The sequence below is a fragment of the Oncorhynchus gorbuscha genome, linkage group LG19, assembly GCF_021184085.1.
Source record: "Oncorhynchus gorbuscha isolate QuinsamMale2020 ecotype Even-year linkage group LG19, OgorEven_v1.0, whole genome shotgun sequence".
Classification (NCBI taxonomy): domain Eukaryota; kingdom Metazoa; phylum Chordata; class Actinopteri; order Salmoniformes; family Salmonidae; genus Oncorhynchus; species Oncorhynchus gorbuscha.
In genome coordinates, this window is record NC_060191.1 from 3,959,069 (window position 1) to 3,974,068 (window position 15,000).

A 15,000-nucleotide genomic window follows, 5' to 3' on the forward strand; every position below is an offset into this window, starting at 1 on the left:
GACCCTGAAACACATCACCATCACCATCACCACCCTGTACTGGGACCCTGAAACACATCATCACCGCCATCACCATCACCATCACCATCAGTACCCTGTGCTGGGACCCTGAAACACATCATCCTCATCACCACCATCACTATTACCATCAGTACCCTGTACTGGGACCCTGAAACACATCATCCTCATCACCACCATCACCATCACCATCAGTACCCTGTACTGGGACCCTGAAACACATCATCCTCATCACCACCACCACCATCAGTACCCTGTACTGGGACCGTGAAACACATCATCCTCATCACCACCACCATCACCATCAGTACCCTGTACTGGGACCCTGAAACACATCATCCTCATCACCACCACCACCATCAGTACCCTGTAATGCAGGGTTCCTCGACTGGGGGCCCAGGGGCCAAATTTGGCCTGTGGCTGAATTTGAGTCCACCCCCCCAAAAATGAGTCCACCCCCCATTTTTATTGTTGGACATAAAAGACTGTAAAAACACCAGAAAAACAGCTCCAATTGATTTCAATTTTTAAAATCTGTTCCAAATGATTCCTACGCATAATAGAGAGATACTGTATATGTGATTGTATACAAATATAAGCGAGGTTAAAAATGTTTATGTTTTAGTCAAATATTATATCTGTTGTGCTTCTTAAGGTCGATTATGTTCTGGCCCCCTGATCATCGCTCAAGAAAATATTGTCCCGCAGCTGAATCTAGTTGATGATACCTGCTGTACCGGGAGCCTGGTAGGAAAGTTATAGGATGAATCTAGTTGATGATACCTGCTGTACCGGGAGCCTGGTAGGAAAGTTATAGGATGAATCTAGTTGATGATACCTGCTGTACCGGGAGCCTGGTAGGAAAGTTATAGGATGAATCTAGTTGATGATACCTGCTGTACCGGGAGCCTGGTAGGAAAGTTATAGGATGAATCTAGTTGATGATACCTGCTGTACCGGGAGCCTGGTAGGAAAGTTATAGGATGAATCTAGTTGATGATACCTGCTGTACTGGGAGCCTGGTAGGAAAGTTATAGGATGAATCTAGTTGATGATACCTGCTGTACCGGGAGCCTGGTAGGAAAGTTATAGGATGAATCTAGTTGATGATACCTGCTGTACCGGGAGCCTGGTAGGAAAGTTATAGGATGAATCTAGTTGATGATACCTGCTGTACCGGGAGCCTGGTAGGAAAGTTATAGGATGAATCTAGTTGATGATACCTGCTGTACCGGGAGCCTGGTAGGAAAGTTATAGGATGAATCTAGTTGATGATACCTGCTGTACCGGGGAGCCTGGTAGGAAAGTTATAGGATGAATCTAGTTGATGATACCTGCTGTACTGGGAGCCTGGTAGGAAAGTTATAGGATGAATCTAGTTGATGATACCTGCTGTACCGGGAGCCTGGTAGGAAAGTTATAGGATGAATCTAGTTGATGATACCTGCTGTACCGGGAGCCTGGTAGGAAAGTTATAGGATGAATCTAGTTGATGATACCTGCTGTACCGGGGAAAGCCTGGTAGGAAAGTTATAGGATGAATCTAGTTGATGATACTGCTGTACAGGGAGCCTGGTAGGAAAGTTATAGGATGAATCTAGTTGATGATACCTGCTGTACCGGGAGCCTGGTAGGAAAGTTATAGGATGAATCTAGTTGATGATACCTGCTGTACCGGGAGCCTGGTAGGAAAGTTATAGGATGAATCTAGTTGATGATACCTGCTGTACAGGGAGCCTGGTAGGAAAGTTATAGGATGAATCTAGTTGATGATACCTGCTGTACCGGGGAGCCTGGTAGGAAAGTTATAGGATGAATCTAGTTGATGATACCTGCTGTACCGGGAGCCTGGTAGGAAAGTTATAGGATGAATCTAGTTGATGATACCTGCTGTACCGGGAGCCTGGTAGGAAAGTTATAGGATGAATCTAGTTGATGATACCTGCTGTACCGGGAGCCTGGTAGGAAAGTTATAGGATGAATCTAGTTGATGATACCTGCTGTACAGGGAGCCTGGTAGGAAAGTTATAGGATGAATCTAGTTGATGATACCTGCTGTACCGGGAGCCTGGTAGGAAAGTTATAGGATGAATCTAGTTGATGATACCTGCTGTACCGGGAGCCTGGTAGGAAAGTTATAGGATGAATCTAGTTGATGATACCTGCTGTACCGGGAGCCTGGTAGGAAAGTTATAGGATGAATCTAGTTGATGATACCTGCTGTACCGGGAGCCTGGTAGGAAAGTTATAGGATGAATCTAGTTGATGATACCTGCTGTACCGGGAGCCTGGTAGGAAAGTTATAGGATGAATCTAGTTGATGATACCTGCTGTACCGGGAGCCTGGTAGGAAAGTTATAGGATGAATCTAGTTGATGATACCTGCTGTACCGGGAGCCTGGTAGGAAAGTTATAGGATGAATCTAGTTGATGATACCTGCTGTACTGGGAGCCTGGTAGGAAAGTTATAGGATGAATCTAGTTGATGATACCTGCTGTACCGGGAGCCTGGTAGGAATGAATCTAGTTGATGATACCTGGATGAATCTAGTTGATGATACCTGCTGTACATACGGGAGCCTGGTAGGAAAGTTATAGGATGAATCTAGTTGATGATACCTGCTGTACCGGGAGCCTGGTAGGAAAGTTATAGGATGAATCTAGTTGATGATACCTGCTGTACCGGGAGCCTGGTAGGAAAGTTATAGGATGAATCTAGTTGATGATACCTGCTGTACAGGGAGCCTGGTAGGAAAGTTATAGGATGAATCTAGTTGATGATACCTGCTGTACCGGGAGCCTGGTAGGAAAGTTATAGGATGAATCTAGTTGATGATACCTGCTGTACCGGGAGCCTGGTAGGAAAGTTATAGGATGAATCTAGTTGATGATACCTGCTGTACCGGGAGCCTGGTAGGAAAGTTATAGGATGAATCTAGTTGATGATACCTGCTGTACTGGGAGCCTGGTAGGAAAGTTATAGGATGAATCTAGTTGATGATACCTGCTGTACTGGGAGCCTGGTAGGAAAGTTATAGGATGAATCTAGTTGATGATACCTGCTGTACCGGGAGCCTGGTAGGAAAGTTATAGGATGAATCTAGTTGATGATACCTGCTGTACTGGGAGCCTGGTAGGAAAGTTATAGGATGAATCTAGTTGATGATACCTGCTGTACCGGGAGCCTGGTAGGAAAGTTATAGGATGAATCTAGTTGATGATACCTGCTGTACTGGGAGCCTGGTAGGAAAGTTATAGGATGAATCTAGTTGATGATACCTGCTGTACCGGGAGCCTGGTAGGACAGTTATAGGATGAATCTAGTTGATGATACCTGCTGTACCGGGAGCCTGGTAGGAAAGTTATAGGATGAATCTAGTTGATGATACCTGCTGTACAGGGAGCCTGGTAGGAAAGTTATAGGATGGCGTTCGAGCTGATCACTTTTGTCAAGTCATTGACGAGGTCACCGCCTTTCAAAGTGTGTTGTCTTACTGGGATGAAAATGGTCAGACTTGATGCCTACATGTCAACTACATGACCTCTACAATCAATATATATGATCAAAGGTCATGAAGTTTTGACTGCAGTGACTTCAATCTTCTGCAGTTGCTCCTCACCAGCAGCAGCCTTCAGTCCTCTCCTGCATTGTGGGAGGCTCTATCGTCAACCAATTATTAGAGGGCTTTTGTTTGACCCACGAGAATGGGACCAAAGACGTGACTGAAACAGGAAGCAACTTTGCCGCATTCAAAGATGATCTATTATATTGACAAGATAGCAGAGTGACCGCTCTAACAATGGAAATACTGTCCTTAATGATTTGACGGCAGGCGAGATCAGGTGGGACCATTCTAGCCAATGAGAGGGCAGATATGCGTGTGAACAACAGGCACAACTAATGTGCATCCACTTATATTAGTACATTTGTAACAGCTTAAACATCACAAAGCTTTTATTCTATTAAATAAGCCTCACTTAAATCGACAATCTCTCATAGACCTCGATACAAAAAAGAGCTCATCTCACGTGGACAGATTTTGGGTAGAGTAAATTCGATCGCTTCGCCTCGTCCTCTCTGCAGGGATTCATATGTATACAGTGGATATGTTCAAATGAATGTGATATTTGAGTCTCTCTCTCCCCAATTGATAGTACAATTTACACACATATATTTAGAGTTTGTGATTGTGTGATATGGGGATCGACATGACAAAGAAAAGCTTTTCTAAACAATGAACCCTGCCGTGTTTCACCGAGCCTTGCTGTTCCCCTTTCTGCTGTAGCATCCACACCTCCCCCGACCTCACTTCTCCACTTTCAGCTCCAGTCGGTTGCTTTAGTCTTACCACTCAAACGCACCCATAAACTGTCTCATTCTAACAGCTCCATGGAAATCACTGTTTCAGTTCAACAGTGTTCCACTTCCCTTGAATAACCACAAGAGGGAGATGTAACACAGCAAGCCCCTGAGTAGTATGATGAAGTTGTTGCCATTAGACACTGATCTCAGGCCAGTATTGTGTTTTCCCTCCTTATGGTAAAGGTCAGGATTTGGGAGCATTTTGCTAAACCTAGAACTGTATCAGCAGAAATATTCTACACACAGCAAACTATGATTATAGGCACACACATGCACATCCAAACACACACACATATACCCACAGTCCAAGTATTTTTTTAACTCTGACCTTTGCCACAGGAAGCAGTACAGTCAGTGAGCCCGCCCCTCCTCCATACGAAGGGTGACTGGGTGTCGAGTGGCAGGTCAGTACGAGGTGGGATTCGAGCATTCCGATTGGGTACCGAGCCTCGGGGGCGTGAGCTCTCAGATGTCCATCTGTCTGCGGAAGAAGAGGAGGAGAAGGAAGAGGACGAAGAGGAGATGGGGGGAGGAGGGATAGGGTCTTCCACTGTTACAATGAGAGAACCTGAGAGAGACAGAGAGAGAGAGAGAGAGAGAGAGAGAGAGAGAGAGAGAGAGAGAGAGAGAGAGAGAGAGAGAGAGAGAGAGAGAGAGAAATGGAACGAATGGAACAAATAAAAACAGAGAGTGAATCACTTGTTAGAGCTGATATTGTAAAAATGATTTCCTTTCAGACACACCCTTTCACTTCTCTCACACCTCTTGCTCCCCTTTCCCTAACCCCTCTCGCTAAACTTTTCTCCCCCTCACTCCAAGCCTTCAACTCCTTCACCCTGCTTCTCTCACCCTTCTTCACTCACCCCCTTCTCTCACCCCTACCCCTAGCACCCCTCTCCTCACCCACACATCTAAAGTACACTACTCAGACTCACTGTCTCCAGTCTGGCTTGGATTAGTTCTATTTACTGTCAATAAAATCTAGACAGATGATATATCATTCCTTAACATTAGACACATAATACATCTTAACTCATAAAGGACAGTAACAGAGAACAGAGGGTGACATCATCCCATGCCCCTTCCTGGTCCTATTCCCTGATGATCTACTTCCTGGTCCTATTCCCTGACGATCTAGTTCCTGGTCCTATTCCCTGATGATCTACTTCCTGGTCCTATTCCCTGACGATCTAGTTCCTGGTCCTATTCCCTGATGATCTACTTCCTGGTCCTATTCCCTGATGATCTAGTTCTTGGTCCTATTCCCTGATGATCTACTTCCTGGTCCTATTCCCTGATGATCTAGTTCCTGGTCCTATTCCCTGATGATCTACTTCCTGGTCCTATTCCCTGACGATCTAGTTCCTGGTCCTATTCCCTGATGATCTACTTCCTGGTCCTATTCCCTGATGATCTAGTTCCTGGTCCTATTCCCTGATGATCTACTTCCTGGTCCTATTCCCTGATGATCTAGTTCCTGGTCCTATTCCCTGACGATCTAGTTCCTGGTCCTATTCCCTGACGATCTAGTTCCTGGTCCTATTCCCTGATGATCTACTTCCTGGTCCTATTCGCTGACGATCTGACCTGTCACTATCACACAGCTTTATTCTGAACACCATGGGAAAATAACAGGGGGAAGACGAGAAAAGAGAAATGTCAGACTCACTAGTGTCTCTCAGGGGTGCCCTCCCTCCATCCCTCGGTCGTTCCCTCTCTACTTCTCTCTCTCTAGGCCTCTCTCTTTCTCTCTCTCGCGGCCTCTCCCTCTCTTCCACTTTCTTTTCTGTTGGGATGTAGAATTCATAGTCGATCCCTGGATTCTGCCTATGGAAGATGATCTGAAGAACGACAGAGAGAGAGAGAGAGAGAAGGTGTAAGAGGGAGAGAGAGAAAGGTGAGAGGGAGAGCGAAACAGATTTCAAAAGGGGTGCAATGTGAGGTAGAGATTCCAGAGGTTGTCGAAATGTAATCAGCTTCACTCTGCATTACATGGGTCTGTGATGGCAACATTTAATCTTCTATTTTCTTTATAACAACTATTTTTCATATTTTATTCATCTTGTTCTAAATACAGGTGAAACAATAGAGATGAAGATGGTCTGTTTCAAGGGAGAAGTTGTTCTAACTATATCCCTCAGAGCCCTCTCTCTCCCACAGCTAGGGAGACCTCAGAGGTATGCTGCATCTCTTTAATCAAATCTTAGCCTGGACCTGGTGTTGGTGTTATTAAATCTTAGCCTGTACCTGGTGTTGGTGTTATTAAATCTTAGCCTGGGCCTGGTGTTATTAAATCTTAGCCTGTACCTGGTGTTAGTGTTATTAAATATTAGCCTGGGTCTGGTGTTGGTGTTATTAAATCTTAGCATGGGCCTGATGTTATTAAATCTTAGCCTGTACCTGGTGTTGGTGTTATTAAATCTTAGCCTGTGTCTGGTGTTGGTGTTATTAAATCTTAGCCTGTGTCTGGTGTTGGTGTCATTAAATATTAGCCTGTGTCTGGTGTTGGTGTTATTAAATATTAGCCTGTGTCTGGTGTTGGTGTTATTAAATCTTAGCCTGTACCTGGTGTTAGTGTTATTAAATCTTAGCCTGTGTCTGGTGTTGGTGTCATTAAATATTAGCCTGTACCTGGTGTTAGTGTTATTAAATATTAGCCTGGGTCTGGTGTTGGTGTTATTAAATCTTAGCATGGGCCTGATGTTATTAAATCTTAGCCTGTACCTGGTGTTGGTGTTATTAAATCTTAGCATGGGCCTGATGTTATTAAATCTTAGCCTGTACCTGGTGTTGGTGTTATTAAATCTTAGCCTGTGTCTGGTGTTGGTGTCATTAAATATTAGCCTGTGTCTGGTGTTGGTGTTATTAAATCTTAGCCTGGGCCTAGTGTTGGTGTTATTAAATCTTAGCCTGTACCTGGGGTTAGTGTTATGAAATATTAGCCTGGGCCTGGTGTTGGTGTTATTAAATCTTAGCCTGGGTCTGGTGTTGGTGTCATTAAATATTAGCCTGTGTCTGGTGTTGGTGTTATTCAATCTTAGCCTGGGCCTAGTGTTGGTGTTATTAAATCTTAGCATGGGCCTGGTGTTGGTGTAATTAAATCTTAGCCTGGGCCTGGTGTTGGTGTTATTACATCTAGCCTGCATCTGATGTTGGTGTTACTAAATCTTAGCCTGGGCCTGATGTTGGTGTTATTATGGTGTTATTAAATCTTAGCCTGGGCCTGGTGTTGGTGTTATTAAATCTTAGCCTGGGTCTGGTGTTGGTATTATTAAATCTTAGCCTGGGCCTGGTGTTGGTGTTATTAAATAATTGCCTGGGAATGGTGTTGGTGTAATTAAATCTTAGCCTGGGCCTGGTGTTGGTGTTATTAAATCTTAGCCTGGGCCTGGTGTTGGTGTTATTAAATCTTAGCCTGGGTCTGGTGTTGGTGTTATTCAATCTTAGCCTGGGCCTAGTGTTGGTGTTATTAAATCTTAGCATGGGCCCGGTGTTGGTGTTACTAAATCTTAGCCTGGGCCTGATGTTGGTGTTATTATGGTGTTATTAAATCTTAGCCTGGGCCTGGTGTTGGTGTTATTAAATCTTAGCCTGGGTCTGGTGTTGGTATTATTAAATCTTAGCCTGGGCCTGGTGTTGGTGTTATTAAATAATTGCCTGGGAATGGTGTTGGTGTTATTAAATCTTAGCCTGGGCCTGGTGTTGGTGTTATTAAATCTTAGCCTGGGCCTGGTATTGGTGTTATTAAATCTTAGCCTGGGTCTGGTGTTGGTGTTATTCAATCTTAGCCTGGGCCTAGTGTTGGTGTTATTAAATCTTAGCATGGGCCCGGTGTTGGTGTTATAAAATCTTAGCCTGGGCCTGGTCTTGGTGTTATTACATCTGATGTTGGTGTTATTAAATCTTAGCCTGGGCCTGATGTTGGTGTTATTAAACCTTATCCTTGGCCTGGTGTTATTAAATCTTAGCCTGTACCTGGTTTTGGTGTTATTAAATCTTAGCCTGGGCCTGGTGTTGGTGTTATTAAATCTTAGCCTGGGCCTGGTGTTGGTATTATTACATCTTAGCCTGGGCCTGGTGTTGGTGTGATTAAATCTTACCCTGTACCTGGTGTTGGTGTTTTTAAATCTTAGCCTGGGTCTGGTATTGGTGTTATTAACTAATTGCCTGGGAATGGTGTTGGTGTTATTAAATCTTAGCCTGGTGTTGGTGTTATTAAATCTTAGCCTGGGCATGGTGTTGGTGTTATTAAATATTAGCCTGGGCCTGGTGTTGGTGTTATTAAATCTTAGCCTGGGTCTGGTGTTGGTGTTATTAAATCTTAGCCTGGGCCTGGTGTTGGTGTTATTAAATCTTAGCCTGCATCTGATGTTGGTGTTATTAAATCTTAGCCTGTGCCTGGTGTTGGTGTTATTAAATATTAGCCTGGGCCTGGTGTTATTAAATCTTAGCCTGGGTCTGGTGTTGGTGTCAGTAAATATTAGCCTGGGTCTGGTCTTGGTGTTATTACATCTGGCCTGCATCTGATGTTGGTGTTATTAAATCTTAGCCTGGGCCTGATGTTGGTGTTATTATGGTGTTATTAAATCTTAGCCTGGGCCTGGTGTTGGTGTTATTAAATCTTAACCTGGGTCTGGTGTTGGTATTATTAAATAATTGCCTGGGAATGGTGTTGGTGTTATTAAATCTTAGCCTGGACCTGGTGTTGGTGTTATTAAATCTTAGCCTGTATCTGGTGTTGGTGTTTTTAAATCTTAGCCTGGGCCTGGTGTTGGTGTTATTAAATAATTGCCTGGGAATGGTGTTGGTGTTATTAAATCTTAGCCTGGACCTGGTGTTGGTGTTATTAAATCTTAGCCTGGGCCTGGTCTTGGTGTTATTAAAGAAACTATTACACTCAACGGAACGACTTGATTAGTGTAGTGTCAACAACGCAGCCACTGCCAGCTAGCCTACAAAGTCAACAACGCAGCCACTGCCAGCTAGCCTACTTCAGCAGTACTGTATCATTTGAATCATTTTAGTCAATAAGATTCTTGCTACGTAAGCTTAACTTTCTGAACATTCGAGACGTGTAATCCACTTGTCATTCCAATCTCCTTTGCATTAGCGTAGCCTCTTCTGTAGCCTGTCAACTATGTGTCTGTCTATCCCTGTTCTCTCCTCTCTGCACAGACCATACAAACGCTCCACACCGCGTGGCCGCAGCCACCCTAATCTGGTGGTCCCTGCGCGCACGACCCACGTGGAGTTCCAGGTCTCCGGTAGCCTCTGGAACTGCCGATCTGCGGCCAACAAGGCAGAGTTCATCTCAGCCTATGCCTCCCTCCAGTCCCTCGACTTCTTGGCACTGACGGAAACATGGATCACCACAGACAACACTGCTACTCCTACTGCTCTCTCTTCGTCCGCCCACGTGTTCTCGCACACCCCGAGAGCTTCTGGTCAGCGGGGTGGTGGCACCGGGATCCTCATCTCTCCCAAGTGGTCATTCTCTCTTTCTCCCCTTACCCATCTGTCTATCGCCTCCTTTGAATTCCATGCTGTCACAGTTACCAGCCCTTTCAAGCTTAACATCCTTATCATTTATCGCCCTCCAGGTTCCCTCGGAGAGTTCATCAATGAGCTTGATGCCTTGATAAGCTCACCTCTCACAGTTCTGGGCGACTTTAACCTCCCCACGTCTACCTTTGACTCATTCCTCTCTGCCTCCTTCTTTCCACTCCTCTCCTCTTTTGACCTCACCCTCTCACCCTCCCCCCAACTCACAAGGCAGGCAATACGCTCGACCTCATCTTTACTAGATGCTGTTCTTCCACTAACCTCATTGCAACTCCCCTCCAAGTCTCCGACCACTACCTTGTATCCTTTTCCCTCTCGCTCTCATCCAACACCTCCCACACTGCCCCTACTCGGATGGTATCGTGCCGTCCAAACCTTCGCTCTCTCTCCCCCGCTACTCTCTCCTCTTCCATCCTATCATCTCTTCCCTCTGCTCAAACCTTCTCCAACCTATCTCCTGATTCTGCCTCCTCAACCCTCCTCTCCTCCCTTTCTGCATCCTTTGACTCTCTATGTCCCCTATCCTCCAGGCCGGCTCGGTCCTCCCCTCCCGCTCCGTGGCTCGACGACTCATTGCGAGCTCACAGAACAGGGCTCCGGGCAGCCGAGCGGAAATGGAGGAAAACTCGCCTCCCTGCGGACCTGGCATCCTTTCACTCCCTCCTCTCTACATTTTCCTCCGCTGTCTCTGCTGGTAAAGCCACTTTCTACCACTCTAAATTCCAAGCATCCGCCTCTAACCCTAGGAAGCTCTTTGCCACCTTCTCCTCCCTCCTGAATCCTCCTCCCCCTCCCCCCCTCCTCCCTCTCTGCAGATGACTTCGTCAACCATTTTGAAAAGAAGGTCGACGACATCCGATCCTCGTTTGCTAAGTCAAACGACACCGCTGGTTCTGCTCACACTGCCCTACCCTGTGCTCTGACCTCTTTCTCCCCTCTCTCTCCAGATGAAATCTCGCGTCTTGTGACGGCCGGCCGCCCAACAACCTGCCCGCTTGACCCTATCCCCTCCTCTCTTCTCCAGACCATTTCCGGAGACCGTCTCCCTTACCTCACCTCGCTCATCAACTCATCCCTGACCGCTGGCTACGTCCCTTCCGTCTTCAAGAGAGCGAGAGTTGCACCCCTTCTGAAAAAACCTACACTCGATCCCTCCGATGTCAACAACTACAGACCAGTATCCCTTCTTTCTTTTCTCTCCAAAACTCTTGAACGTGCCGTCCTTGGCCAGCTCTCCCGCTATCTCTCTCTGAATGACCTTCTTGATCCAAATCAGTCAGGTTTCAAGACTAGTCATTCAACTGAGACTGCTCTTCTCTGTATCACGGAGGCGCTCCGCACTGCTAAAGCTAACTCTCTCTCCTCTGCTCTCATCCTTCTAGACCTATCCTTCTAGACCCTTCGATACTGTGAACCATCAGATCCTCCTCTCCACCCTCTCAGAGTTGGGCATCTCCGGCGCGGCCCACGCTTGGATTGCGTCCGACCTGACAGGTCGCTCCTACCAGGTGGCGTGGCGAGAATCTGTCTCCTCACCACGTGCTCTCACCACTGGTGTCCCCCAGGGCTCTGTTCTAGGCCCTCTCCTATTCTCGCTATACACCAAGTCACTTGGCTCTGTCATAACCTCACATGGTCTCTCCTATCATTGCTATGCAGACGATACACAATTAATCTTCTCCTTTCCCCCTTCTGATGACCAGGTGGCGAATCGCATCTCTGCATGTCTGGCAGACATATCAGTGTGGATGACGGATCACCACCTCAAGCTGAACCTCGGCAAGACGGAGCTGCTCTTCCTCCCGGGGAAGGACTGCCCGTTCCATGATCTCGCCATCACGGTTGACAACTCCATTGTGTCCTCCTCCCAGAGCGCTAAGAACCTTGGCGTGATCCTGGACAACACCCTGTCGTTCTCAACTAACATCAAGGCGGTGGCCCGTTCCTGTAGGTTCATGCTCTACAACATCCGCAGAGTACGACCCTGTCTCACACAGGAAACGGCGCAGGTCCTAATCCAGGCACTTGTCATCTCCCGTCTGGATTACTGCAACTCGCTGTTGGCTGGGCTCCCTGCCTGTGCCATTAAACCCCTACAACTCATCCAGAACGCCGCAGCCCGTCTGGTGTTCAAACTTCCCAAGTTCTCTCACGTCACCCCGCTCCTCCGCTCTCTCCACTGGCTTCCAGTTGAAGCTCGCATCCGCTACAAGACCATGGTGCTTGCCTACGGAGCTGTGAGGGGAACGGCACCTCAGTACCTCCAGGCTCTGATCAGGCCCTACACCCAAACAAGGGCACTGCGTTCATCCACCTCTGGCCTGCTCGCCTCCCTACCACTGAGGAAGTACAGTTCCCGCTCAGCCCAGTCAAAACTGTTCGCTGCTCTGGCCCCCCAATGGTGGAACAAACTCCCTCACGACGCCAGGACAGCGGAGTCAATCACCACCTTCCGGAGACACCTGAAACCCCACCTCTTTAAGGAATACCTAGGATAGGATAAGTAATCCTTCTCACCCCCCCCCTTTAAGATTTAGATGCACTATTGTAAAGTGACTGCTCCACTGGATGTCATAAGGTGAATGCACCAATTTGTAAATCGCTCTGGATAAGAGCGTCTGCTAAATGACTTAAATGTAAATGTAAATGTAAACATAACCCTGTCTTCATGATGATCTATATAAACTACAGGACAACATAACCCTGTCTTCATGGTGATCTATATAACCTACAGGACAACATAACCCTGTCTTCATGGTGATCTATATAAACTACAGGACAACATAACCCTGTCTTCATGGTGATCTATATAACCTACAGGACAACATAACCCTGTCTTCATGGTGATCTATATAAACTACAGGACAACATAACCCTGTCTTCATGGTGATCTATATAAACTACAGGACAACATAACCCTGTCTTCATGGTGATCTATATAAACTACAGGACAACATAACCCTGTCTTCATGGTGATCTATATAAACTACAGGACAACATAACCCTGTCTTCATGGTGATCTATATAAACTACAGGACAACATAACCCTGTCTTCATGGTGATCTATATAGACTACAGGACAACATAACCCAGAGCCATTGAGACATCTATATGTAACACAGGAGCAGAGAAATATATCTTCTGATTTAATCAACAAAAATGTGTGTGTGTTTAAGTGTGTGTGTGTGTGTGTGCAATGTGCGTGTGTGTATAAGTGTATCCTACTCACATATAGAGTCAGTTGTGTGGTGGTGGGTCCTGGAGCTCTAAGGGTCTCTCCTCTGTCCTCCTGCCCATCAGAGAGAGCCCTGGGACGGGTGTAGGTGAAGGTAGTCCCCCCTGCCTCGTAGTCTCCTGGAGGATCCACCGCCCAGCGCCCATTCACTACTGATACACCTGTACCACTACGTAGGGCTGGGAGGAGGGAGGGATAGAGAGAAAGGAGGAATGGTTGAGAGAAGGGGGAGGAAAGGGGAGGACGAAGGGAGGGTTTGGGTATGGTTTTCTTTTAAAGTTATGTTCAGTCTGCAAACCAGTCAATTCCTCTAAAAAGACACACACACAAACATAGACTCAGAAACACACATTAGACACACACAGAAACACACAAACATAGTCTCAGACACACACCCATTAGACACACACAGACACACTCATGAAGACAGACACACGAACCGCACACACACACATACACACAAACTACACACACACAGTTTATTATCATTAGCAGACAGCAGACAGCAGACAGTGGGCAGACAGACACATGGTGTCTCTGCTCTAGGCCTCTAAGGACTGTAACAATAGCAGCTTTATCTGAGGTTAGTCTGCCAGGCCAAATAATTCACACCAGACTCCCAGGCCAACATAACAATGCCAGTCCAGCACACACACATTCACTGGCCAAATGACATTCTCAAATCTACATCTCTTCTCAGGCTCCAACGACTGGACTGGCATTGTTATGTTGGCCTGGGAGTCTGGTGTGAATTCTAGACCACACTAGTAGTGGTCTTCAGCTTGGTTTACTATCTCTAGCCTGGCAGGTGTGTGTTACCCAGGTAGTTGGAGCTGGCGTGTCTCTCTGTGATGTTGATGGCAGTAGCTCCTGGAGGGATGTCCAGAATTCTGTGGTAACCAAGGGGAACACTGGTGTTCTGGAAGCTCCCGCTCAGCTTCTGACAGGACAGGTCCCGCCCCCCACACTGACCACACCTGTCAATCACCAAGCCAGACCCCAACACCCCATCACAGCCCTCAGTCTGGGGGAGAGAGAGGGAGACAAGGGGGACAATGAGAAACAGGAGAGGAGAAGGGGGGGAGGGGAGAGACAGGGAAAGATAGAGAGATGGGAAATTGTGAGGTGGGTAGGGGGTAGGGTAAAGGGAGGTAGAATGTACTGTTGGGAGTACTGTTGCGGGTACTGCTGGGAGTACTGTTGGGAGAACTGTTGGGAGTACTGTTGAGGGTACTGCTGTGAGTACTGTTATGAGTACTGTTGAGGTACTGTTGGGAATACCGTTGGGAGTACTGTTGGGAGTACTGTTGGGGGTACTGTTGCGGGTACTGTTGCGGGTACTGTTGCGGGTACTGTTGGGGGTACTGTTGTCAGTACCGTTGGGAGTACTGTTGGGGGTACTGTTGAGGGTACTGCTGGGAGTACTGTTGGGGGTACTGTTGAGGGTACTGCTGGGAGTACTGTTGGGGGTGCTGTTTGAGTACTGCTGGGAGTACTGTTGGGGGTACTTTTGGCGGTACTGTTGGGGGTACTTTTGGCGGTACTGTTGAGGGTACTGTTGGGAGTACCCTTGGGGGTACTGTTGGGGTACTGTTGAGGGTACTTGTTGAGGGTACTGTTGGGGGTACTGTTGCGGGTACTGAAAGACTGGAGTTGGAAAACCCTGATGAAGCCCCTACAGCAGAGGCTTCAAATTAGCTTTAACCCTGATCCTGCAACACCACATATAGTGATGCCCTCATACACTCATCCATACACCCTTTCTACACATTTACAGGTTGACCCCCTACCGACACACTTACAGGTTGACCCCCTATCTACA

General features: G+C 46.8%; 1 protein-coding gene across 1 annotated transcript in view; it reads right to left on the minus strand.

Annotated features, from left to right (window-relative positions):
- The window catches only part of LOC124005930 (thrombospondin type-1 domain-containing protein 4-like), a 59,966-nt gene that overhangs the window by 12,881 nt on the left and 32,085 nt on the right, over positions 1 to 15,000 (minus strand). The window contains exons 9-12 of the mRNA XM_046315574.1: positions 13,998 to 14,202; positions 13,173 to 13,357; positions 6,051 to 6,222; positions 4,710 to 4,949 (exon numbers count right to left, since the gene is read on the minus strand). Of these exons, the coding sequence (XP_046171530.1) occupies positions 4,710 to 4,949; positions 6,051 to 6,222; positions 13,173 to 13,357; positions 13,998 to 14,202 (802 nt within the window). The remainder of the gene's footprint in view (positions 1 to 4,709; positions 4,950 to 6,050; positions 6,223 to 13,172; positions 13,358 to 13,997; positions 14,203 to 15,000) is intronic.